The sequence below is a fragment of the Pholcus phalangioides genome, unplaced genomic scaffold, assembly GCF_987345545.1.
Source record: "Pholcus phalangioides strain wild (caught in Gottingen) unplaced genomic scaffold, Ppha-v1.0 ptg000007l_1, whole genome shotgun sequence".
NCBI lineage: Eukaryota > Metazoa > Arthropoda > Arachnida > Araneae > Pholcidae > Pholcus > Pholcus phalangioides.
The window spans coordinates 5,126,148-5,153,603 of NW_028301600.1; the positions used below are offsets into that span (position 1 = coordinate 5,126,148).

Here is a 27,456-nt window from a genome sequence, read left to right on the forward strand (position 1 = left end):
TGTTAAAATTAAGCAAAGCTAAGAAAACGCAAAGCTGAATCGGCCAAAAATATCACTCTTTTTAATATGATCAACATGTATAAACTACCTTTGGAAAAAAGTTTATTTTTATAATCCGTTGAGGCAAAAACCCTTAAATTATTTTTCTTTTCTTAAAATAACACATTCCAAGTTTTTTTTACCATTAACGGAGTTTTCAAACTGGCTCCAGGAAAAGGCGCGGAATTTAATCATGCTCATATTACCTGTGAATGCACCTTATTTCAAATTTTGTATTTTTTTTTTTTTTTGACATTTACCCATAGATGGAGGAATGAAGCAAACAAGAAATTTGATATTCAATTTCCTTACGGAAACAACAAAGTCCGCGTTAATTATGGTCATATTTCTTTTTTAACCGTAATAATAAACGTCACGCATACGTTTATTTGAGAGTTTCTAAGCGAGCGGTATAAAGGTCATGTCCGTATATCTCGAGGGTAAAGAAAAAGTCGCACTTTTAACATCTTTACGAGGCCAAACATACAAAATATAAAAAAAACTTATCTGTCATAATCCATCACCGAAAAGTTTGATGAATGGAGGCAAGTTTTCAACGTCACGTCAGTGTCAACAAGAAAAAATACCCCCACTACAAGTTTTGCGATTAAAATCAGTCATTCCTAACAAGTATTTTCACACGACAGACATTGGTCACGAAAGCTTTGTTTAGTGTCATAAAGATAATATAACGTCCACCTCTCCGACCTCTCTGGAATGAGCACGTGATAAGCTGCCGACAGGAAAAGAAAACTTTTCTACTAATAACATATTGAATGTATAAATGGAGTCGAATGTAAAACACAATGCTTCCTCCTTTTATTTTGATAATAGCGATTCTGTTTAGCACGCATGCCAAAAGTAAACTCCCCCGACACTGAAACAAATAATTAGTCTACATTAGCGTTTCTCAACCTTTTTGTACTCAAGGACCAGTATTATTTCTATGGCCGGTATTACACTATAAATGTTTGATAAAATATCTTTCACAGAACTTGAAAAAAACAACTAATAAGCTTGTTGGTTACATTCGCTCGAATGTAACCGATACGCTTATTGGTTGCATTTTGAAAGTTTTATAAAATAACTTTTATAAAACATTTATAGCGTAATCCCGGCCTAAAACAATTTAAAGCATGAGTGATCATATACATTCGTATTTTACAAGAAAATAACGTAGTTTCGGATACTTTTGGCCGTTTCGACTTCCTCTATACAATTGCCCCGTTTTTTCAACGAAGCTTATTTGAATTTATAATCTTCAATAAAATCGTGAATGGAGATAATTTTCATAACTTATGCTATGATAATATAATTATGGCTATAATTTATAAATACTCATCACACGTAATTGTATTGCTCAATATTTTTTCCCTGAATTACATTTCAGTTCACTTGCGATTCCAGTAACCCCCTTCATTTCCTACTCATCGGCAATTTTCCAGCAATTTTGGCAAAAACTCGTGATTTCGCCGAGTTATGGAAATGTTTTCGGTGACAATTCACGATGCCCCGTTTTTTATTTTTATATTTAAGATTCCAATATTTAGTATTTCATTCGATGAAATATGCTCACCTCGTCATGATGAACTTTGGTGAAAATAAATTTGTGTTTACAGCCATTTGCAGCAGCCTTTCATTATACTGCGCTTTAGTAATTTTAGCAATAATTAATAAATTTTTCAAAACTGCAATTTTTTAGCTAGCTACAATCAGCATTTAAGATCACAGTTTCTAGAAGAATTTTTCTAGATTAGAGAACGTTTTTCATAACTATATAGGTGTAATTTTAATTAGGAACCCATATAAGATACGACTAATATATAAATCACAACAATTCAAAAAATTACTTCATTCCATCAGAATTAAGTATTTTATCAAGTTTGCCTGCGGACCACCTGTGCCATCGTTGCCGACCATAGGTTGAGAAACGCTGCTCCATAGTTTATAATCGAAGTAACAATAATGATAAAAAAGAATCGACAACGTGTAAATGGTTTCATGAACTTTAATGAATATCTATGAAATATGAGTACCTAACGGATGCAGACATGCCAAAAATAATGTATAATACGCATGAGTATTATCTGGGTCTACTTTTATTTTTATATCTGTGTGTATGCATTTTTGTCAGAAATAGTATTTGTCGGTGAATGTTAGTAATATAATGCAATAAGCCAATGTAAATATCAGGCACGAAAGTTTCGAGAATGTTGTATTTTGATCGGCGGCGTTGCATCCGTCGACGAAACAATTTCGAACGCATCCTTTGACGTAACGGTCATCATAGTAGAACCATCCACAATGACTCATCCGGACAAGCTCTGTGTCGATAGTTAGCGTACCACTGTCTAGTGCACAGCCGCGGACGACAAGTGTCTCTCCGGTGTCATCTGAAAGGACATTTTAAATCAAATTTACTTCGATATATAAGCTAAAACGCTTTTCTTTAGCTCATGATGATAATGACATATGTGTAAAATAGTCACTGCCAGATGTTCAGCAAGTATCGGTGTTGCGGTAACTCCCAGTAAAAAATCCCAATCCACATTTATTTTGCATTGAATTGGTAAATGAGCCCGAAATTTATGCGTATTATTAATTATAATTTATGTATTTAATTCTATGATTCCAATGGGGAGTCAATTTTATAAAATCGAACAATAAAGCTAAAAAATTATATCTCAGTTCAACTATACCTTTCGACAAATCAGTTAAGGTGGTATTCACCAACATGGTTCAAACTATAGTCACAATTTTTGAATAGGAAATCGGCACGAATTGGTTAAAAACCGGAATTTAATCAATCCGCGTCGATCTGTTATACACAAATTGTGACTATAGTTTAAGTTTAACCATGTTGGTGAGTACCCATCTTCAGTCGATTATGTTATGTTACTAAACGTCTTTTATTTCGAAGAAATAATCCGGCGTTCCAAAAAGTCTTCTAGGAAACGCTTTGTTTGCCCCTTTGTTAATTATTTCGATTTCCAGAGAAAGAAGAAATTCAAATGATTAACTTGAAAAACTTCACGAACTCTCATACTGTTTATACACAGGGTGTTGCAAAAGAGACTCCCTAACTTATATAAATGACGTATCTTAGAAATCTTAGAAATAGTGATACAGTATATAAAAAGATCAAACAAGTGTTACTTTTGATGGGATGGCCGGGGATTTGAAATACACCGGGTTAGAAAATTAGTTCTAAATTTGTTTAATAGATGGCGCTTCAGTCTTAGCGCTATGCATTTTGGATAGTGCATGAAATTTTCCATCGTGAGCACACATCAAATCATATCACAATGAATTCGAAATTGATACGCTGTATAGCAGTGACATGATGCACGAGCAAAGAGTAGAGTTAATGTCACCTTCTGCAATCTCTCTACTGCAATGGGCGCACCATGCCTTATAGTTGAACTTTTCAAGCTAATACAGAATTTGTGTGAGGATTCTCACTGTAAACAGTGTCTCTAAAATAGCCCTACAGAAAAAAAGAGTCGTGTGGATTGAGATCCATGGGAATATGGAGGCTTTGGCAGAGCTAGTCATTTAGGGGAATACAGTACGTAATTCAGAGCAATGATTGGAATCACTGGAGTATTAGAATTCTTTTCGAGAATTAGGACTTTTTCAACATTAAATACTTATTGAAACTTTGCTTTCTCATCGTCTAATCAGCAATGTTTCAGTACAAAGAAAAAATACAGTGCTCCTATAAACTTCCTATCACGTTTCGGAAATGGAACACTCCGTAGATATGTATTTCTGGGCTGGATTAAAAAGGGTCTCGTGATCGTGGTGCGATCTATTAGCCAAAGCTGTGACTGATTTTCAGAAAACTGCGTACTTTCAATTTCAGGCCTAACTATTAGAACAAAGTTGATTCTGAACGTGTGCATGACAGTTTCTATGGGGGTGTTGCGGCGAGCTGGAGATATCGATTTGTGTACCTGCTTATGCTTTGAAGTGGCTCTTCTATATGGGAAAATATCTGCCAAAAAAACTATTTGGGGGAGCCACAGGTGACGAAAATTTGAGAACCACTGTCTTCGTAGGCGGAATAGACTCGAAAGTCTGAGGGGAGCACGATGATGATTGCTTTGGGGGGGGGGGCATAATGATAATGATGTCAGTTCATATATACGCATGTGCATTAGATCAGTAGGCTTCCCCTTTGAGGCTGGGGGGGGGGGGGAGAAAGGCATGCCATACCACGTATCCTCGTTCGTGACAAGTATCACTGGTTTCAGCTTTCTATTTATCACTAGCCCTAAGTTATGTCATTTCAACGTTAGGGACTTCGTTTTTGAAATATATGTAGGGTAGGGGGGCCCAATTATCGCCTACGTTGCATATATCGCCTACCACGGTTTCTTCTTGATTAATTCTGGCTGGTGACCACTACCGGAACTACGAAGCTTTCACCTTCAGTTGTTGTTTGTGGAAACTAGACGCAGCTGTGTTGTTTTTTGTTTTCTCTGGGAATATTTTCTTATTTTCGTGTGCGATGAGTTAATAAACACGTTTCATTACTTTTAATATAATAAATAAAGTTCAAATGATAGCGTTATGTCCTTTGAGGCAGTGATAGCGACCTTAGCAGGCTATATTTTGGTGTAGTCTGTTTTTTTGGTTTGCGATTCGATTCCGAGGGTGGAGGCCGCCGTGTTTGAGAGTTAGGCTGTTCCCGCCAACTTGAGTGTTCCCGTTATCTCCCTAGGCGATATTACGAACACTTTGGAAGCACGTTTTTTTCTCAGATGTCACATAGAAAGATGTGGATTATCTTTTTTTTATGTAATTAAAATAAAAGAGATGTAATAGCGGTAAAAAAATAAAGAGATGGGACTATTGAAAGCATCGGAAGCTTTTCAAGTACCTGGGATCTACATTAAAAGACTGCGTAAAAAAACCTGAAGACGACCTTCAAAAATTACTTGATGTACCACTAAGACGAAGGCGTTTTTTATCTCTTTATGTAGAAGATCAATTTGTTGAGTATTATTTACAAATGGATAAAACATTTGTTATGGACTTAAGACAAAAGATGTAAAAAGGATGGAATTTCAACTTGTCATTAGAAATAATTTACGCCACCCATTTTCTGAAGAAAAAAGTTCAGGTATGAAATGCCTCCCTGTTTTTTTTCAACAGATACCCTGACTTGTCTCTGGAAAAGAAAAAAAAGGGGGAAAGCACTATCACTTGAAAGTTCGTCAACTTCTGTCAAGACACGTTCAAAAAACATCAGGCAAAGCTGTAAAGGAGCCAGTTCCGAAAAATCGGGAAAACGGAAGGAAGAAGGATCTCTTAGAAGATGAAGAACCTCCATATGTGTCAACTGACGACAACGACAGCAGTTGTGGCGAAGAAGATAATGATGCCCAATGCTCAATTTGTGGAGGACTTAAACGATTGTAATGGAGAAACATGGTTAAAATGTTTGATATGTAACAAATGGTCCCACAAAAAATGCGATAAGAGGAAAGTAAAGAAAACAAAACGTTATGTTTGTGTAGAATGTTCCTAATTTTTTTTCATTTTTTGATGTTGTATTTAGGAAAAGTGTTAAAAGGATACGTTAATTATATGTCTAAAAGTACAAAAAACTGTCTAGTATTACTTTCGATTTTGTAGTGTCTTAATTTTCACGTTTAATAAAGAAAGTATAATCATAACATAAATTAAACTTTATTTTAACCCATTTTAGACATAGGCGATATTAGCAACATATAGTGGGCGATATTGGGAACACTTTTTCTAATAGGAAAAATTCAGAGGTCGCAAAAAACTTTTTTTTGGGTGTGTTAAAATTATCTAGAGTTTTAATTCAGTTTATTTTTAGATAACAGTCTAGACAATAGAATAGAACAATTTTTATACAAATTGCGAATGAATTAGTCCTGTAATTAAAATAATGCATATTTCGCTGTTTTTACGTGATAGAGCATATTTTCAAATTTTTAAGGCATATTCTGCATATTTCATAATTTTCGATCAAAAGTAAATTTTTTCCTCGCTATTTCAATCCCACTTCAGACTAATTTTTTCGGTTCCCGCCTCTGAAGAGATCTCTTAAGGGCTGGAATTTTTATGCACTAAAAATTAAACATCGTTGCTATTTGGTAAAAAAAATGCTGAAATTCAGGTTTTTCAACCAATCAGCAATGACATGGAATTTTTAGAGCATAAAAATACTTGCCCTTCAATTACACTGGTGTGTGGCTGTAAATATATTAATCATCTGAATCGGTGGCGGTGGGGGATTTTTTAGCGTTTGTGGGAAATTTTGAGAGTTTTTATCAAATAAAAATAATTATTAAATTTTTTTGATTTTGTTTAATGTTTTTCTATAAAGCTAAATACAGTACTTGGCTAGGTATTTCTACCTATAGATGGCAGCACATTAATTCTGAATTAGTGGGGGAAAAACTTACTCAAAAAAGAAAAGGGAAATTTTTGAGGGAAACTTTTGATCGATGAGATTAGTTAGTAAAACGAAGAATTTTTGTTCATACAAAAAATAAATAAATGGTTCAAAATAGTTAAGATTGCATCATCACTTATTATCGTGTTATCTTGCTAAAACTGTTATTTGCGATAGGAATGAAAAAGTTTTTAGGACATCTTTTCCGTTTTATTGAGCCTATTTACAGTTTTTTAAGAGCATAAATGCATTTTTATGGAACATTTTTTAGTTTTTAGAGCATAAAAATACTAGCCCTAGTAACAAATATTTAGTTACTGTATTGTCGCTAGCGCCATCTGTTGAAGATAGTAGTAAGAATTGGCTCAAATTTGCAGACGAATCTTGCCGCTTCTACAGCTCTACGATATACATGTCTGTATTTTGATTGATTTTCGAGCCGTTATGAGGGCAGATAGTGTTCAAGAGAACAGGCACTGCCAAAAATCCCCTCCGAGTCCGAGTATTTTGATTGAAGTTTCTATAGATCCTAAACCTAAACCTTTCTACACCACGAGAAAAATCGATTTCTTTCTTTCCGTATAATATTGCTACAGCTACGAATTTATACTTTCACTACGTCTCGTGCGCTGTTGCTATGTCAATCGTAGAAAAATACGCGAATCGCAACACGACGAAAATTAAATTCAATTAATCAGAAACTTTTAAATTTAATCAATTATTAATTATAAATGGAATTGGATAGAAATTACAGTTTCAGTTAATAAAAAAAACTTATGTAAATTAATAAAACAAAATCAATACGATAATCCAATTTGATGTAAATTTTGGGTGTTTTTCAGTGGAAAAAAATTGAATTTTTCAATTAAGTTCATATATAGTATACATCGATCTTTGACTTTAGAGCACGAGTGAAAACGATAATGCTGCCATCTAGTTTAAATCACAAAATACTGTACAATAGTTTTCTGCGTTGATTAAATCGGAATATAAATCATTCATATTTATTAATATAATAAATATGAAACGGAAATCGTATCACGGAAATGTATAAAAAATCACTACTATCTGATCACTAATAAATCGCTACCACTAAAATTATAGTCCACTGATTTATTACTGTTTTGTATTTTTATCGCTTTAATTCATTTTTCATAAACATTTAGTTCAGTAGGGGCACAAAATCCACGGTTTCTAGTAATTAGTTCTAGGCCCTTAATTATACTATGAGACCTGGTTGAAATTTTCGAGAAGTTGTTTGGTAGGGCCTCAGAAAAATCAATTGTCCCGGGGGCTCATGATACTCTTAAGATGGCCCTGCAGGAGAGTCAAGTATTTTTGAATCCTGGCTAATAATAAGTATTTATAAACTCCAAGTGCTCGATCAATAATTGTAAAATTTTGAAAAAAAATTTACGAAACTACTTATTTTATTTTTATAAAACTGTTTGGCAACTTTAAATTTAAACACAAATTTGTATATAATAATATTATAATTGTAGTGCATTTTTTTGTAGGTATAAGACATCACATATTTTTGCAATAAGATATAAATTCAATGAGGTATTAATACAAAGTTACAGAACAAAGAAGCATGTATCTGTGAAATAATTTTCACACGAATAATGTAACTCGAATATTGATTGAAGTTTTGTCTAAAACAATAATAACAATAATAATAATACACTAATAATAATCGTTGGATATAGGGCAGGTGGACTATATATTATACGCAATTATATTTTGATATAAGTCTATCAGACATTATTTGATAACGTTTTGCAAATATTCGAGATAAGTTTTGAAAGCAACCGAGAGAGAGAGAGAGAGAGAGAGAATCGTAGTTCATTTCCTCCGATACTATTTCCAGATGGTTTTATTATTGGGTTATCGTTTCGACTTGATACTGATCAATATCGACTATGCAATCGTTCTAGAATCGTAATTTTATTGACGAATGCGCACAGATAGTGTCGTTGTCTCGCTGGAGTACGCATTCATCCCTCATCGAATTTTTGCATCAAGCAGAAAATAAGTACGAAATCAAATTTGCCGCGGAAAATCGAAAGGATGAGTTGAGGAGAAACGTGCAGAGACATTTTAAAGTATGAAATCGAACATTTGCTCTTTTTACAGAGGCAGATTTAACGGCGGGCGCCCCGACTTCTGAAGGGTCCGCGAAAAACCCAAACTTTACACTTTTTGCTAATTTAAGAGGGCCCAATATTTTCTTTTGCACCCGGGACCTCAACCGACTTTAATCCGCTACTGTCTTTTTACCACCGCAGAGCAATGTTTAAAAACCTAAGCCGATTATCGATGAGAATTATCAAATCGGTAAGCCTAGCTCTATTCGTAACATCTTTACCATTCACTGTATAAGTAAAACCTGTGTTGTAAGAGTCCAAATGTGTAACTCCATTCATATGTCCATGCTGCGATCGCTTTGAAGTTTATGTGGAGCAACTCCCTATCGCTATTAGTTTTGCATCATCTATGAATTTTATAGTACTTCAAAAAACGTGTGGAATCGGGGCATAGGCGGAGATAAACTTGAACGTCTGGGGTGGGGGGGCCTTGATGATGATGTCAGTTTCTATGTACCCATATACATTAGATCAGTCAGCCCCATCTTTGACGCGTGGGGTCACGAGACTCCCCAATTCCCCCCCCCCCCCATCTCCGTCCATGGATCTGGGACACTTCCTCAAGTGATTCCGCTTGCGCCCTCCGTCTAATTAAGAACATTTCCCGTGCACCATGACCCGCTGTTACTTATCACGCAATCTCAGGAATCTATCTGATTCAACAAGATCCTTCCAATTCCAATGTCACTTGAAGGCTTCGAGAGATTAGCATGTTTAACTCGACCGAATGCCATTTGAAAATCCAAGTAGACAACGTACCACATCACGCTTCCCTAAAACCGTAGTCAGACGATCGTAGAAACAAAGAAGGTTGGCTACACGTGACTCTTCTTTCCTATATCCATGGTTGTTACATGACAGCACATTTTTATTCTTCATCAAATATTTCCAGTTCTTTTTTGAAAATAATCTCCAGTGTTTTCGAAAGGGAGCATTATTTGGACAAATTTCCGCTGTAATGACAAAAGAGTGTTATCGTTTCTTCTAGGCACAACACTGGCGTGACTTATACCATATTGCAATCCTTTCTATGACAGGATTTATCCTAAACACACCCTCATCTCCGTCTTGTTTTTTTCTCCTCAGCAGATAGATTATATATATAAACCCAGAAGAGAGAAATATATATATATATATATACATACTCAATTTTTAACTGTTATAAAACCTTACGTATATATTTTCACCAACTTAAATTACACAAAGGGAAAGGAAGAAAAGTTTCGATTCGAATACCATTCCTATATTCCTCCGTAATGAAAATGTGACAAACGATTCCAAACTCGGCAACTTTCTGCAGCTGAAGTTTAGATCCCAATTAGACGAGGTTGAACTGAGATCTCAGTATCCACTTGCGATTTGTTAAACTAACTGGGATGATCCATATCTTTTGAGAAGGTCTCTTCATTTTCGTCTTGAAAGTAGGGACCACGTTAGCCAGCTTCCAATCTCATACGATGATACATTCAGCATTCAGTTTTTTTTTACTCCACTTTCTTCTTTTACCAATGAACGCAGATGTAAGTCCTCTAGCATTCATAAAATCTGTGAATTCCTTTGAATTTTACTTAAGCAATGTTCGTTTTATCTGGTTTCTCCATTTTGCTCATAATTCAGATTAGAATTTCTGTTATACATATCTAAATTATTGCAGGAATTCCTTTTTATCGGTTATACGATTGTGTATTGCATCCTCATTGGATAATGTTTTTATTATTTTTTCATATCTATAGTAGACCCACGACACTATAACCTATAAAGTTTATTTATATATATATTTTGTGTAACTCACAGTTAGACATACACACAGGAGCAACAAAGAGCCCTCTCTTGCCGATAAATATTACGAAACATTAGATAATGGTTAATATCTAGCAGGTTAAAAAGCTTCTGTTTTCTTTAGTCACTTATAATGCACGTATGTTAAGCATAAAATAGAAAACAAAAATAAAGCTCCGAGTTCGATTAAAGTACATTGTACAGAAACATGGCTTTTATTTCAGTCCATTACAGGCATCTGTTGAATTTCATATATGCTAATATTTGTTTCTATTATTATCGCTTTTTTGTGTGATAGCCATTCACTTCCATTTTATTTCCATTATAATGAAAGAGCAAAAAATGAATAAATAAATTATAAGGAGAAAGAAATAGCCACATATATGCATTTTATATACCAAAACTCACTGGCGTTTCTTCACCTCACAAAGCCTCATGGTAACATGCTCGATTTTCTGTCAAACACGCAGAACAGAAAAAAGACGAAAAGGACACGAAACAGGTAAGTGCTTATAACAAAGAAGTAAGGACAGGAAACACACACACTTGCCAGTTTATTTAATCAATATTAGATCGATATCTGGTATTCATGACACTTATCCGATATTTAGGTGCCACATCTATTTATTGCCATTTGTTGTTCTTCTTATATAGTATACGAGTAGATACACGGGTGTTTTTTTTTGTATGACTCCATGATAAGAAAATTCGATTTTGTTTTGTAAGGCGCAAGTTTCGATTCCGTGTATTAATATCAAGTTCTCTGTCGCTCTTGAGTTAATGATTCATAGATACGAATTTCAATATGACCATGGGCTAAGAATCTACAGTAGACTCTCGCTAACAATCTTTATAGTTCATTCACTTCACTTCTGAAGTATAGATGGCAGCACTGAAAAAATCAGACACAACGCTAGATAAGCACTCGGACTGTTAGGCACATACACTTATACTTCCGGCACAACTCACTAGGTAGTAAATTACCCATAGATGGCGATAGACCCGAGCTGTGCTCGGTTTGAAAGAAAGAAAGTAGACTCTTGCTAATCCGCACATATCAGACCAAAGGCGGTATTCACCGACAGGGTTAACCTCTTTACGATCACGGGCGTACTACTACGAAAAAAAAAAACCAGTGGAATAAATTTAAACAAGTTCTCTGTGTTTTCTTTCCTTTCTCTTCGCCATCTCGAAGCTTCATAGTAAATCTATCTAAAGAAGTGTGCTGCTCTTTCTCTCCCTCTTTTCCTCTTCTGTACTCCTGTTAATGATGTTTTTTCCACACACATAATGTATATTTCTACTATATACGTGTAAGAGCGAAAGAGAACCCGTAGAGTGAGGGAGAAAACGGAGCTCTAAAAAAACTCTAATCTATCTTATCTGTTATCCTTTTTGCTTTTATATATTTTTCTCTTTTTCTAACGTGCGGTTAGGTTAGCACAAGGCTGACAAATGTAATGTAAAACCACACGAAAGTCTTTTCCTTCAGTTCTTGGTCAATACGTTTCAGTAGACCAGAGATTCACAGTTACTCGACCGAAATACTACGGAATAATAGTAAATATTCTATACTAATAGAATGCGTACCGTACATTAAAAACAATTATCATAATTCTCTCGTAAAACATATTAGATTATTTCATTTAGACTTCTCATAATGGCTGAATATTAAACGCAGGATTTTAGCTTAAAAAAAAAACATATGCTGTTTTAGAACAATATGGAAAAAAGAAAACGACAAGATTGAACATATTTTGTAAGCAGTTGTGAACAGAAGCGTACGCAGGATCGATCTCCCTTTGGAGGGGCCACAATAGGCTTGGGAGGGGACATGAAAATTTTCTTCCCGAGCAATTTTGAGTTACCAGCCTTCAAAAAACATTTAAATTCACAGAAATTGGGTAATATAACATATAAAGGGCATTTGCTTTAGATATTTTAATTTTTTCACTGGAATATTAATTTTTGGTCAGCTTCCCGTGCCCCCACCCCTGCGTACTTACTTGGTTGTGTGAAAAGAAAAACCAAAGAGTCCGGTTTTTATACGTCTCGTTCGATCAAACTGGAGGTATGGTCATGATATTTTCCTTCGAATGCCTGTCGCATGCAATATATCATTTGGTTATTGTTGCCAGAAACCCCGAGTCCCGATGCGATCACATTAAGCGGCGTGCACTGTAGAAGATTCTGCGCACATACATGCAGTAACATGTTTTCCTCTTCTGTGTCTTGAAGAAAAAACGCCGGATTACTGGACGGGCTGGATTATAGAGTCTACTGTATTTTTAAAGATTCGCTATCGAAATATCAATTTTGCACGTTAATCAAATGGTTAATTAGAAAGGAATCTCACCGTATAGGCCAGATAATTTGACGCAAGCAGTAGCTGGAAATACGCCATCCCTTTGTTTCCTTCCAGCCCAACAAGGCGTTTCCAATATGTCGCTGGTATAGTTGGTGTGGAAAGGATCTTCACAAGGAGGGTAACTACCAGCTACTGAAACACACTTATAGCAATCCAAAGCGAAAATTCCGGAAGCTGTGGATAATGATAAAAATCTTATTATAATCCAATAACGAGAAAAAAATACTTTGATATTAAGTCACAATGAAACTTCGAAAATCGATGAAATCATATGATATCTTGATTTTGAATTAGCTTTTTTTAAAATATTTCGCTTTAAATTAGTTCGATTAGACACATCACAATGTGAACTACATAAATGCGAGTGTGTGTAATAGTGTGCGAAGTTTGTGTGGATAGCTTTTTATTTGTTTTTTGATCGAAAGATCTTAAGACGATTGTTTTCTTTAATGGAAAGTCCATTATGTGTCCATTGCTTCTCTTTGTTCATAGTAAACTCGTAAGATCGATCTCGGAAGGCTGACAAAAACAAAATAAAATAACGATAATGCATTTGCTTTAGACATTACCTACACATCCTATTTGGCGAGACACGTTTTCAAAAGCAAAAAAAGAACTGTCTGATTGATCGAGAATCGAAAATGGGTTCAACAATCGAGTATTACGAAAGATGTCTTCAAAAATTTATTCACTTTAATAACATGAGCGAACTTATTAGTACCGGAGGGTACATTATTACGTGAAGCAATATAATTATGTATTCTTACACAAACTAAAGTAATATAATACACACCACCCCTCTAATTTCCTTACAGAAAAAAAATATCAGACTTATAACAAATGTTATCACAAAAAATGAGTAACTTTGCCTGGTTTTAATTTATACAAAAATTGCCACGTTTTTAAGACAAATAAATTCAATCAAATTGTTGTACTTGATAAATCCATGTAAAAAAAAGAAAAATTTCCAAAGAATCTGGTATCTACTTCATCCCATGCAAGAATTGTGAAAATGGATATATTGGCCAAACTAGAAGAAATCTAAATATTCGAGTTCTCGAACACCGAAAGCATGTTGAGAAGGGACGGACGGATAATTCGGCTATTGCCCAACACTGTTGGGTTGGCAACATTCACATCATTTTGATTTTGACAAAGCATTTGTTTTTAAAAAAGCAACACACAATTCGGAATTGAATTTTCTCGAGGGATACTTCATCAGAACATGCCAGAATTTCCTCGTTAATGATGGAAGAAACACACCACCTATTTCGTCAGCTTGGACAGGCTTTATTAACCTCAGTCGTGAAAAAACTTTCAATACTTTACAACAGATGGCTCCCCAATTCGCATCCAAAGACCACTCGGACGCAGCAAATACAAAGGCGAACTCTTCGGACGACCAGACTTAAACATCACTCTTCATTCGTGTGAGTTCTGACCACGAGGTCCTGATGACGGCTCTCCATTGAAGAGCCGAAACGCGTCGACCATTCGACCAGCTGAATTTATTTGTCTTAAAAACGTGGCAATTTTTGTATAAATTATAACAAATGATTTTATTGTTAGTTTGTTATAACATTCTTTTAAATGAACTTTTCAATCATTTGGAAATACAGTGCTACATCTTCAAAATCTTCATGATTTCGAAGATGAATTATTAAAAATTAATGAATGATTAAAAAATAAGTTTTAATTAACTTTAATTCCTAATGTACCTCTGATCGATATAATTTCACTTACTCACTATCTCTACAGTATACATAAAACAACACTTTAAAAAGATTTCATTTATCTCGTTCTCAAATTCTACAACACTCTATCAAATACTCCAACATTCTTATCTCCTTCAAGAAAAAACTCGAAACACACTCATTTTAATCACAGATATTAAAATCCATTTTTAATTTCATTCTCATGTCGAGAATTTTCTGTACGATTTGATCGATGTATTTGTAATTTTTTTCTTTTAATCTCTTTACTTTTATTACACGTAAAAAAAATTGCATTCTCTCACCTCTTTTCTATATTTTTTGGTTGATTATATCGAAACTATTTTACTTTTCAGAGCACACCCCCCTTAATTGACTTAATTTTTTTTTATCATTTTTAAATGTCCCCCGTTTTTTTAATATCTTTATTTTTGTCGATTTACCAATTTATTTGGTTTTTTTTCCGTTAGCATCTGCTTTATTAGTAAACGACTGTTATATAAGTAATTTTGATTTCATTAACATTTTTATTAATAAGTATTTTTTTTTATTAATTGAAAATTATTGTACATACTGTAGTAATACAAATACAATGGCCACAGCAGGAAAATTGCCCAACGAGGTGGCTGAAAGAATTATGCCCATAACAAATATGGATGTCAAATAGAACCAAAATACAGCAACACAATATAAGAGCATATATCACCAAGGAAAAAAACCAATAATTAATACTGTATAATACAATGCCCATAAAAAATTATGGTTGTCTCATCTAAGTAGAATAGATTCTCGATTTATCCTACTATGCGTATCGTACTTCTTTTTAAACGTGTCAATTCTGCGAGAATTCACGACATCCAGTTAAGCTATACTCTTATTAACAATCCTATCGGAGGAAGATCCCCTGCGGCACCACAACCTGGAATTGTCCCTTACTAAACGGTAATGGTGTCCCCCATGTCGAAGCAGTTGATTGACCGGTGTATTAATAACTGGTGGTTCATTCTATCCAACCCATTGAAAATTTGAAACACTACGGTCATACACTAGATACGGGAAAATGCGAATTTATAAAGATGTTCGCCAAACAAAACGAAGAGAGATATTGATAATTTTTTTTACGCACAAAATAGAAAATGTTCCAGAATATGTCTACTTGGTCTGAACTACTCTCATTAGTCACAATAACACAACATCAAGGCTGGACTTGACATACAAAAACACTGATGGTATCGTGGAAGTTAGTTAAGTTAATGGAAATAGAAGAGCCTTGAAAAAATGAGGAAAAGTTCTTTATCTAACCATTTACTTAACCTTCCAGCAATTGCAATTTCTCACATTTATGGTAGCACCTATTGAATACATATTACTTCACCAGGCACTGACAGACACACGTTCAACCTCTCCGGATTTAAAACGGTAGTAAATCGCCTCAATGGCCTCACGGGATTGAGGAATAAAAAAAAAATCAGAATTTATGACAATGTAAAATATGATGAAAATTGTTTGTTCGGGTTCGAAGACTGTCGTCAGCTTGAGTTAATTCTCAGCGTTTCCCCAACACTAGTGGTTGGCATCATCAGGGGAATTGATGAAACTGGATCAAAAGTCAAGTTTTCCGAAGTCTCAGGTTGTATTTACGTACATGAGTGACTTGACATACACTATTGAACTGACATTTGACTACACTACACATTTGACATACGTAAGACCTGTTTTCAATTCTTTGATCATTTTTGTCGCACCACGGTCATTTTATGCACACGAGGGCTAATTTTTTAGCCGGGAACTACAATTTATTGCTGATTCCGAACGGCAGGCGTGTTTTTTATACTCATCGAGAGGTTGGTGTGCTAACCCCTCGATAGGGGACTCTCTACGGTAGCAATTTTTTCTGCGGCCATGTCGCCGTTTTTGTTGTACCCATGTGAAAGGAAAGTTTTCTGACAAAGACAAACCGGGTATCGAACTAGCGGCGCCTCTAAACATCCTTTGGTACTTTAGGTGAGTATCTTATCGACCTGGGCTACCGCGCCCTGTTTTCAATTCGCTGCCAGCCATGGGATCAACTGACCAGCAAAACAATAGTGTGTCAAGCCACTCGTACGTAAATACAACCTGAGACTCCGGAAAACTTGACTTTTGATCCAGTTTTATCAATTCCCCTGATGATTCTAACCACTAGTGTTGGGGAAACGTTTAGAATTAACTCAAGCTCACGACGTTCTTCGAACCCGACCAAACAATTTTTATCAAATGATGGCCGCGAAAATCTTATCAAATGTAAAATATATTCGATAGAATTTTCATAAGATTTTCGTCTCGAAGCAAACAGCTGGTTTATGAACGTGCAAATGATGCTCGATTTTGCATACAAAAAATCATAAACTACTTCTCACACACACACACCACTTTAAATTCCATACATCCGTAAACAAGAATGCGTAAACCCTAATAAATACTAATAGAGAGACCGCGTTTATTTTTTCTAAAGAGATCATCATCATGATGCATTTGCAAGTATAAAATCTTAAGAAATGTTCATGGACGATGTCTCGGTTGAAAATACAGTGTAAAAAAAAAAATCCATGAACTTGAGGTTATGATAACGCTATACGAAACCAGTCGAGTAAGAAATGAGGAATTTTATTTTTTATCTTTTCTCTTATAATAAAGAGGTTATGAATTATGGAAATTTTACTGAATTGAAAAGATGAATATTTTCTACTGGAATTGATCTCGTGCATATCTTAGTCATACATGGTAGAGGCATCTCTAATGTGCAGTGGATTCCGTCTTCATTGTCGTATATACAGTAGCCGCCGCTTATAGGAATCACGTTTGGTTCATCCATTTTAATTTTTATAAACGGTTGATTCTTATATCTGCAAATATTTTGCTGTTACTGTTACAGTTACCACTGGAGTAAGCAAGGGATGGGAGGGGGGGGGGGACAGGCTAGATTGCAATGTTTTTAAAGTAAAAACTGATTATGACATGAATGTCGCTCTCCACTTTTTAATACAAGATCACCGTCCATTGCACGGTTCCGTTCGGCACATATACGCTCTAGCGAAGGAAAATCTCTATCTCCTCTGTAGCTTAGTGGTCAGAGCACTCGTCCGGCAATCGAGGTACCCGGGTTCGACTCCCGGTAGAGGCAGAGATGAGTATTTTCCTTCCTTAAAAAATTAACATCTCAAATAATGAATATCTTCACAACATCCAGTCTTCTGTATATCTTGTATAACCTTATTAGTTTTCTATTGAATATTTTAACTTCTAAAATTTTAATCTACACTGCTCAAAACAATTAGGGGAGCACATGGTTTTAACAGAATTACGCAAAGATGTATACCGATAAGTAACATAAAATGAATCATCCATAATTTAAAGCCTAGCAGGAAACGGAAGAAGAAAACTTCATATGCAAATCAAAGTTCATGACGTCAAAAACCAGAAAAAGGAGATACGGGCAGAAATCGGGATGTTGCAGAAACGTCTGTTTTACTGCCGTAACTGTGAAATTCGATTGCGTAGTATTTTTTTTTGAGACAAGGTGACTTGAGGATGTCTCAACAAAGTGATTTACCGGAATCCATGGCATGGTGTGTTATAGGCAGACTGGAATCCGGGCAAACACAACGTAGTGTCGTGGACGCTGTTGGAGTCGCCAGAAGTGTTGTTGCAAAGCTGTGGAATCGATTCCAAGAAACAGGAAATGTTAGACGTCGACCAGGGCAAGGTCGGCCACGCGCCACTACAGCAACTGATGACCGGTATATACGGTTAACAGAACAGAGAATGCTACGCAGCTGCAAAGACGGTTGCTCTTGGCAACAGGACGAAGGGTGTCCAGCCAAACAGTACGTAATCGGCTTCATGAGGGAGGGCTCTATGCACGTAGGCCAATGGTCTGCATTCCGTTGACCCCACGCCACCGTGCGGCCCGAAGAAGATGGGCTGCTGAACATCGAGATTGGGAGCAACATGATTGGAGCCAAGTGCTGTTTACAGACGAGTCCCGATTCAGTCTGGAGTGTGACACCCGACGTGTTCTGGTATGGAGGGACAGGGGCACTCGAAATAACCCCGCATTCGTTCGTGAAAGGTCACAATACAGACGAGCTGGTTGGATGGTATGGGGTGGAATCAGCATAGGCGGAGGTACGGACCTGCATATCATTCGGAATGGCACTTTGACGGCCCGAAGGTATGCAGACGAGATACTGCGACCTCATGTCATCCCTTACGCTGGAGCCATTGCCGATTTGTTTCAGACATTTCACTGGTCCTTGGGTTCAGAAAATTTGAGAAACGCTGCTATACTGGAATTACCCCCGACATTAGGCCAACATTCACTATAATAGTTTTAGAAAAGTTCTTTTATAAAACATAAAAAATGCGACCTATAAGCGTATCGGTTACATTCGAGCAAATGTAACCAATAGGATTATTGGTAGCTTTTTTCAAGTTTTGTAAAGAACTGTTACAAAATTTTAATCGTGTAATCCCGCCCTTACTCAAATGGTTGTTTTTAAGCAACCATCTTGACATTGATTGATTAACATCTCTGGAATTTAGAGAAACCGTGATGAAGACGAGAGCTCAATGCTCTGCAATTCGCATCAACTGGCAATGGTAATCTCTATATCACTCCATTATTTAATGCAAAAAAATTTGAAGCACAAGGTAAAAATATAGTATCACTATTCAGTTTAGTATCATGTGAAAAATTATCCCTGTGCACATTCATAGCAAAGTTCACCCTACAGAGTGTCAGACAGTGGTGGTCAGACTTACTATGTATATTTTCAAAGGGCAATCCCAGTCAGGGGAGTACACAGGATCGACCTTCGGAGGAGGCACAATGAATTTCTTGAAGAGAAATTTTGAATTATTAGTCTCCAAATAGCATTTGAAATTAATATAAATTAACTATAACAACGTATATGGGCGTATATTGCATTAAAAATCAAATTTTTGATCGTCTTGGAGGGTGGGCGATTGCTCCCCCCCCCCCCCTGCGTACGCCTCTGATCCCAATATGCGGTAGGGGGATGGGGGAATGACCTGACGAAATTTTGCTGACGCGGGAGTCAAAAAGGGCAAATCTGGTGACGTAATACTTGAATGGCCCTACCACGGAGAGATTCGGTTTTTCTACCAAATTTATTTGGCCTATTCTTCAGTTGTTTTCTACAATAAAATTTTTATTCCATTTTCGAAGAAAACAGTAAGCATAGAAAAAGAAATCTTAAGTAAAACCGTTGTCTAATGTTCAAAGATTCAACCGTTTTTACTTTAAAGTTCCCCCGATATCGTTTTATACATTTTTTTTCAAAGTATTTTTCCTAAAAAGTGTAACTCGATTTTTCCGTCTCGTAAGTTTTCCTTTAAATGATTTTTTTTCGAAAACACTTTTTTTTCCAACTTTTTTGGTTTTCTCAGAATTTTTCGCATTCTTTTCCATGTGAAAAAGTATTTTTCTATCCATTGTTTTAACTCCGTTATTCTTCTTTTGTCAATCTATATTACCGTTACGCAAACAGTATTTTCATGCAGTCTGTAAAGATCGAATCAGAAAAAGATCGAAATCTTTTATCTGAATTCTTTGGCTCCCTTCCATGTACTAAAGCTGGAATATTATCTTAGCTATCGATTAAGTAGATGTCCGCAACACTAATTACGATTGTTAATAGAATAATTGGGAGAAAAAATCAACGTAGATGAAAAATTCGTTGTTAAAATTGCAATCAAGTAGATTGTTTTCGTTGGATGTGAAAATAAGAGTTAATTAACCTGGTAAAAACAAACTTTATTACATTAACGGATTTTGTTGCGAATCAGACTGGCGTCTTGTAGGATAATTCAATTGTTTGCTTCTTTGATTTTATCGCGCTATGGACGGCTGATAAACTTTTTACTACTAATAATCATTTAAGAATCATATAAATCAGCGTTTCTAAACTTTTCTGAACCCAAGAACCAGTAAAATATCTGAAATGATTCGACGGACCTCTAACTTATAGCACGAGTTGCGTGATCATGTGTCCCGTATTTTACGGTACATTCCTGTATTTTTGACCGTTCGGACTTTATACAATTGTCTCGCTTTTTTCAACGATACTCATTCGAATTTGTTATCTTTACTTAAAAAGTGAATGCAAATTGACTTTTGTAACTTATAAATTATTCTATGATAATTATGAAAATGTTATAAATACATATCTCATATATTTGTCACGATCGATATTTTTTCTTGAACTATATTTCAATTGTCATTGATAGACTGACTATTTGTGGAGATGAAGATTACAATGAAGAAAATTCATCACGGCCCCCAAGGGGACTCAAACCCCCGGTCTCTCGCTTGCCGGACGAGCGCTCTACCATCTAAACCAGTGGTTCTCAACCGGGGGCCATATGGCCCCCTAGTGGTACTGGGATACTTCAAGGGGGCCACGAAAGAAAATGGAGAAAGGGGCCATGACAGGTGGTTTGGAGGTCTGTAGAGAGCTGAGAAGAAAAATGCGTGGGAAGAAATAAAGCTTTTATATATTTTTTTTTAGTGACTACAGAATCCAACAAAGCCACCCATAAGACCAGGGCCGTCTTTGGGCATGGACCCACCCGGGCCTCACCACCTACATTTTGCAGAAGGTTCCCTGGGATGGGGTTTTTCACAGACCCTCGGCTAGATTTTTCACAGACCCCTCCTCTATTAAATTTATAGTGTGAAAAACAAAAATGATGAAAACCATATCAGCCTCCGGGCAGCAACTCTGTCAGTCCCACTCTTGTGAGGGGTCATACCAGGGGATCTTATGTTCATAAGTGACCCCACCTTATATTTTGTATAGTACAATAAATTTTGAAAATACGTAGGAAATATGCGCGCTGTTTATTTCCAGCTAAGTATGGGACTACCATAGCATCACTTTGCCTATGGGGGCACCCATGATGTTCAGACGGTCCTGAATAGAACTCGGACTAGCGGGGAGCTCAATAAATTCTAGGCCAGTGGTCTGGAGACCAATCTTATTTGAAAAATTTTCGTTCAGTATAAATTCACTGAAAAAATCAATTCAATACGTATAAAGAATCTTGCTTCTAGATGACTGTCCAAAACTCTGGGTAAGACAGGGGAGCCGCGAGGAAAAAATATGGTTCAAAGGGGGGCCACGGGCAAAAAAAGGTTAAGAAACACTGATCTAAACTATGGAAGCAGATAGAAAATTTCAACCTTGGAGCGTATATATGTTGAAAGGCTCCGTTCACACATGGACGGTGGCAGCAATCAACTAATAGCTCGTGAATGACATAGGCCACCAGATGGCTACATGCACATGTGCATGGGGCCATCCACTTGTCAATACAAGAGTGATTGAAGGACTGATTATTTGTGGAGATGAATATTACAAGGAAGAAAATTCATCACTGTCCCGGTCTCTCGCTTGCCGGACGAGTGCTCTACCATCCATTGGCGTACGGAAAAGGGGGGGGGTTCTAACCCCCCAAGACGAGATTATAGTATTACTTTGCAGGAAAAAACATAAACCCTCCCCCTTGAGAAAATTCTGTGCACGCCTATGCTACCATCTAAGCTATGGAAGCAGATAGAACATTGCTGGTGGCCTATGTCATTCACGAGCTATTAGTTGATTGCTGCCGCCGTCCATGTGTGAACGGAGCCTTTCAACATATATACGTTCCAAGGTTGAAATTTTATAGTTTAGATGGTAGAGCACACACACACACTCGTCCGACAAGCGAGAGACCGAGTTTCGAGTCCTCGTGGGGCAGTGACGAATTTTCTTCCTTGTAAATCTTCATCTCCGCTAATAACCAGTCTTTCAATGACTCTTGTACTGACAAGTGGAGAGGATATTTCTATATGCATTTCAATTCACTGCGAGTGCAGTTCTACTTATTCGCAATTGTCAGCCATTTCAGCAACAATTGGTGATTTTGGCAATGTTTAAGGAAAAAATTTGCAATATCCAGTGTTTTGCTTCGGATTAGTTTCCCGTATTTTTTTTTAATGAAAATGGTCCCAGTCATGATGAATGCCTTTTCATGAAATAAATTTCAGTATACTGCGAGTTGCTGCAGTCTTTGATTTCCTCACTCTTCAGCAATTTTAACAAAAATCAGAAAATTTTTCTTAAATTGTTTTTTTTTTGGTTGCAATTTACTCCATAGTTAGTATTGCGATTTGCAGTATTTCCCTTTATTAGTTATAGTTACCCTAAGTATGCAAGTCTAATTTGTATTTGAACCCTTAAGAATACTGTATAAATAATATAAATTAAAACATTTTCCATTTCATGAGAATTAAGATTATCAAATCTGTCTGCGGATTGAGAAACGCTGATATAAACTGAAATACCACTAAATTAATGCTAGTTAGTAATGAGTGGGACAACTTCTAGCCTAGATAACGGCTACCAAAAAACCAGGCATGGATTCAGCCGTTATACCGATGGTATTGCTTGCCAAACATCTGCTGCAGCTGTCTATAATTAAGGGTCGAAGGTGTGTGTGCCTCTCTCTATGTTGTCCGAACGTGGTCGATAAGATTTCAAGTCTGCGACTGTGATGGCCTTTATTGTAGACAATTCCGCTGGATTGTCTTCGAATCAAAAGGTAGACAACCACATTGATGGTCGACAGTGTAAATGACAAAGATCAGCACCTGTATGCGACGAAATCCATCAGGAGTGGTTAATACAAGTTCGAATGGTTCCAAAACATTTTGTCAAGAAAAATAATCTCCCACTCCTCTCACTGAACCATCATAACCTTTTACGCTTTCAACATGGAATGCAATATTCATATGCAATATAATACGTGATCGGAGCATTAAGCCTGGAATATATATGCTACTAAGTAGCATGAAAGTATGCCACTATTGAGCATGTGCCACCAATGAACTTATTGGTAAAATTTGTTCGAATGCAACTAATATTCTCATTGGTTGCATATGCTCGAAAGTGTCATGCTTTCGTGCTACTTATTATCATGTATATATATTCCACGCCTTACCTCATCACTCATTGCTATTTGCTTCGAATCGTCTATGGTCCAATCGCTGCGTTGCCTGGATCAGCAAGACGTTGAACTTGATGCAATGCACCAAGTAATGCTACTCTCATCGGCCTTCGGCACCCGAAACTAACACAGAGAAGTTTATGTTGCACGGTCTATCTACTGACTTTCTGAGTGAACCCATTATTTTGCGGGGTGGTAATCTGAATAAATTTTTTGCCTCGATGGTGACCTACGATACGACTAGGCCATCTCCACTCAAGACAAAGTATCCTTGGCATTTTGCCTAGTTACGTGCTTTTTCTCAGTTATCCGTATATTTTTATTGTACTCCTGCTACTGTCGAACGTGAAATGTCGAATTATCTAACGATATCCTACATAAGTCTGTGAGGAATCCGACTTATATTACTGTGCAAAGGAGGTTTCGGTCCGGTCAGCCGATTGAGAGAGTATTCATGACATCCAAGGATGATGTCACTCTTCGCTATCCATACCAAGGTTTTTCAACAACTGTCTAATGCGAAGATGAATTCAAGAAAGAGAAAAAAATTCAACTGCCCTTGCTAGGAATCAAACCCATGTCCACTCACTTGCCGGGTGAGCGCCCTAGACCACTAACTAGACTACAAAGGCAACGATTCTCAATCTTTCCTTAGAGCTCGTGTGCACTGAACGGGACCATTCATGAACGGTCGGACCTAACTCAGGAAAAAAGCTCATAATTGCTCACTGCCACCAGAGGGCGACTTATCCAAGGATTATGTCACTTTTCGCTATACATACGAAGGTTTTACAACAACTGGCTGATGCGAAAATGAATTCAGGAAAGAGAGAAAATTCAATTGTCCTTACAGAGTAGTAGTCCAGTGGACTTGGGCGCTCTCTCGTCAAGTGAGAGGACGATGGTTCGATTACCCGCAAGGGCAGTTGAATTTTCTCTCTTTCCTGAATTAAACTTCGCATCAGCCAGTCGTTGAGAAACCTTCGTATTCATGACATCTTGGTCCATAACACGTTGCTAACAGCTATCTATGTCTTCGTCAGAAAGACAGACCCTTCAAGGTGACAAGTACTACACCTTGGACATCAATGGCAAGTCTCAAACCATGTCGATCTACCGTCTCAGGCCTTCCTTATTTCTTCCTACTCTAGAAGAACTTACGAGACGCAGACTGTTCCACATCACACAAAGCAAAAACCGTTCCTCCAAGACCGGTAACAACTTATTCTGGTCGAACATTTTGTTTCCCTCCTGCCTCACCGACGGTTTCGGGGGGAGTACTGTGGGGTCCGTCTTATTATTGTGCAAAGCAGGTTTCAGCCCGAAAATCTGGTTGACCTGTATAATCGAACGAGTAGTTTTTCCTTGCCATGTGGCTGATACAGCGCTGCTCGTTCTATATCTTTCCATGTATCACTACCCTTTTTTTGTGTCGTAAAGTAATCGTTCAAATAAATATTTTATTATGTTTGCAAAGTCTCAATCTATTTATCACGACATCGACTTCCCTTCTGGCGACAGGTCCACGCTGCTCGACCGCGATTGCAGGCGTCGGAATCTCGTGCTTTACCCGATTTGCTAGTAGGAAAGACTTGATCAAGACAACCACATATTTCTCGTCATATATTTACGACAGCAGCTCCCTCCTTAAGTACACATACATGACGTAGTAGCGTTATGAAAATTTCATAACATTCCCTATCCGCGATCACGAGGCATTTTCGTGTATAGTGGGTTATCTAATGTACAGACTGACGCATAGATCCTTATACGCAACAGAAAGATATTTCATAAATGTCTGGGGTCTATTTTTTTCCTACGTTTGCTCTTTTAATATTTCACACAATAAGCTTCTTAAGTACTTATCTGTTATAAGAAGCAAGATTATTAATTCTTTTAGTTGAAATAAGAAAACAAAATGTGTGTGTGTATTTTGAATTGAAGGTTTGTCCAATTTTTATTAGAAAGGAAATATTTTCTATATGAAATAAGCTTTCTTTAAAAACAATCTCCAACTTATCGATTGATCGGTGTACACCGAAAAGGCTGGAATACAATATATCATTTTCTTCATATCAGAACAAAAAATTTTATTTCAAAGATATATAATGGACATTTCTGTTACAATACCTGTAAAAAATGTTGAAATGACTACAATTTGGACCCATAAAACGAAATTATTGCTGACAGTTCGCAGTCCTTCTCTGTAATCCATCATCTCTGATTATCATAATTACATTTCGTGGAAACGTTCGATGATTTAATGTTTAATGAATGGAGTTTTCAACGTCGGATCACTCGACCTGAAAATGAAAAAAAAAATTCTCGTAGATATAGGTAATACATTGTCGATAGAAAACTTGTTAATGAGTCGATAGAAAACTTGAGTCTCATTATAGAAGAGGCAATCATTTCATTGCAACTATGCATGGTCAAGTTAATTATGTTATAAATGGGGAAAAAATCACTTTCGTAATCAAAACAATATATAAAAGAAACATTCACATATACACTGATACGAAAATCATTAAACTGTTCGGACTCCGGATAATAAAAATATAAGGTAGCCATAATAATAAAAGAAGGATTGTCACTCTGCAGAACAATTTGATAAAGTGAAAAATAAATTTCAATGGTAATACACAAGCAGCGTACAATCACAAATCACATTGAAACTGTGCGTTATAAATAAACACCATAAATTATTGGCAAAGATATTTTAGTGATTTCTAAAGGCTGATTTTGAATCTGGCATTGGCTTTGTCAGATTGGCTCTAGTTTTTTGATAAAGGGAAAATTATAAATTTAAGTTAGTAATACATATAAGCAGCGTACAAATCACATTGCTGAGAATATGCAGAATATGCATTATGTCAAAAACTAGAGCCAATTCAGCAAAACCAACACCAATTTTGAAGTAAGCAACCCCGATATACTCTAAAGCCATTAAAATATCTTTGGGAACATACTTTTTTTTTTTTTGAGCATTGTAATCAATTTGAACTTTTTCAATATAGCGCTTCGATTTGATTTCGTTATTTGGTTTTACTACTAGAATAATGAAAAACAAACGTATAAAAAAAACAAAAACGTTCTTGTTAAAGACAGTACATACAAGTAACATATTCGATTCAGTTTCAGCAGTTTTGCTGAAGAAACAACAAAGTTAATCCACGTTTTCCGACAAAATCCTCCGTTAATCTTTTGACAGATGCTGAGATGACGAAACATTTTTCTTCCTGTAATAATTTTAAAATTTACTTTGAAGATTCTTATCTTTTAAAATATTTTCAATATATCTTTTACGTCAAGAGGCGAAATAACGATGATGCGAAGTGAAACCATTTCCGATATAAGCTCTCAAGGATTAAAAACAATGTTTTTTTTGTGCTTCCACGTGACGAATTATTTGTGGCTTTCAATATGCGAGTTTCTTTCTTGCAGACCGTAGTCAATGATACGAAGTATAGATGACTGAATACCAAGCGAAGATAACTGGAAGAAAAGTCACATTCCCCTGTGTGGAATCGAACCACCAACCATTCTAGAAACCTTGCCACCAACCTCGCACTTTCCGGTGCGTGTTCTACCATTAAACGACAGAGGATAGACAATTCCTTTCCAATTATCTTCACTTGGTATCTAGTCATCTGTACTTCGTACAATTAGCGGATAGGTTCATCGTTTCGTAATCAATGATATTCAAATTTCACTAAATGGTGTGATCATTTGCTTTTATTTGAATGCAATAAGAATCGATGTCGATTGGTTAACTTCAATTCATTGTAAGAATATTGTGTGTGTGTGTGTGTGTGTGTGTGTGTGTGTGTGTGTGTGTGTGTGACAGCTATAACATATAAAATGGAACTTGATAGAATAGATCAGCGATGGGCAAACTTTTTCGGACATATCCGGACATTCATT

The 27,456-nt window shown here is 36.4% G+C and overlaps 1 protein-coding gene across 1 annotated transcript in view; it reads right to left on the reverse strand.

Moving 5' to 3' along the window:
• Window positions 1–2,043: 2,043 nt before the first annotated feature.
• The window catches only part of LOC149084823 (uncharacterized), a 98,460-nt gene continuing 73,047 nt past the window's right edge, over window positions 2,044–27,456 (reverse strand). The window contains exons 2-4 of the mRNA XM_089233854.1: window positions 25,663–25,835; window positions 12,755–12,940; window positions 2,044–2,432 (exon numbers count right to left, since the gene is read on the reverse strand). Of these exons, the coding sequence (XP_089089980.1) occupies window positions 2,170–2,432; window positions 12,755–12,940; window positions 25,663–25,750 (537 nt within the window). The 5' untranslated portion in view covers window positions 25,751–25,835 and the 3' untranslated portion in view covers window positions 2,044–2,169. The remainder of the gene's footprint in view (window positions 2,433–12,754; window positions 12,941–25,662; window positions 25,836–27,456) is intronic.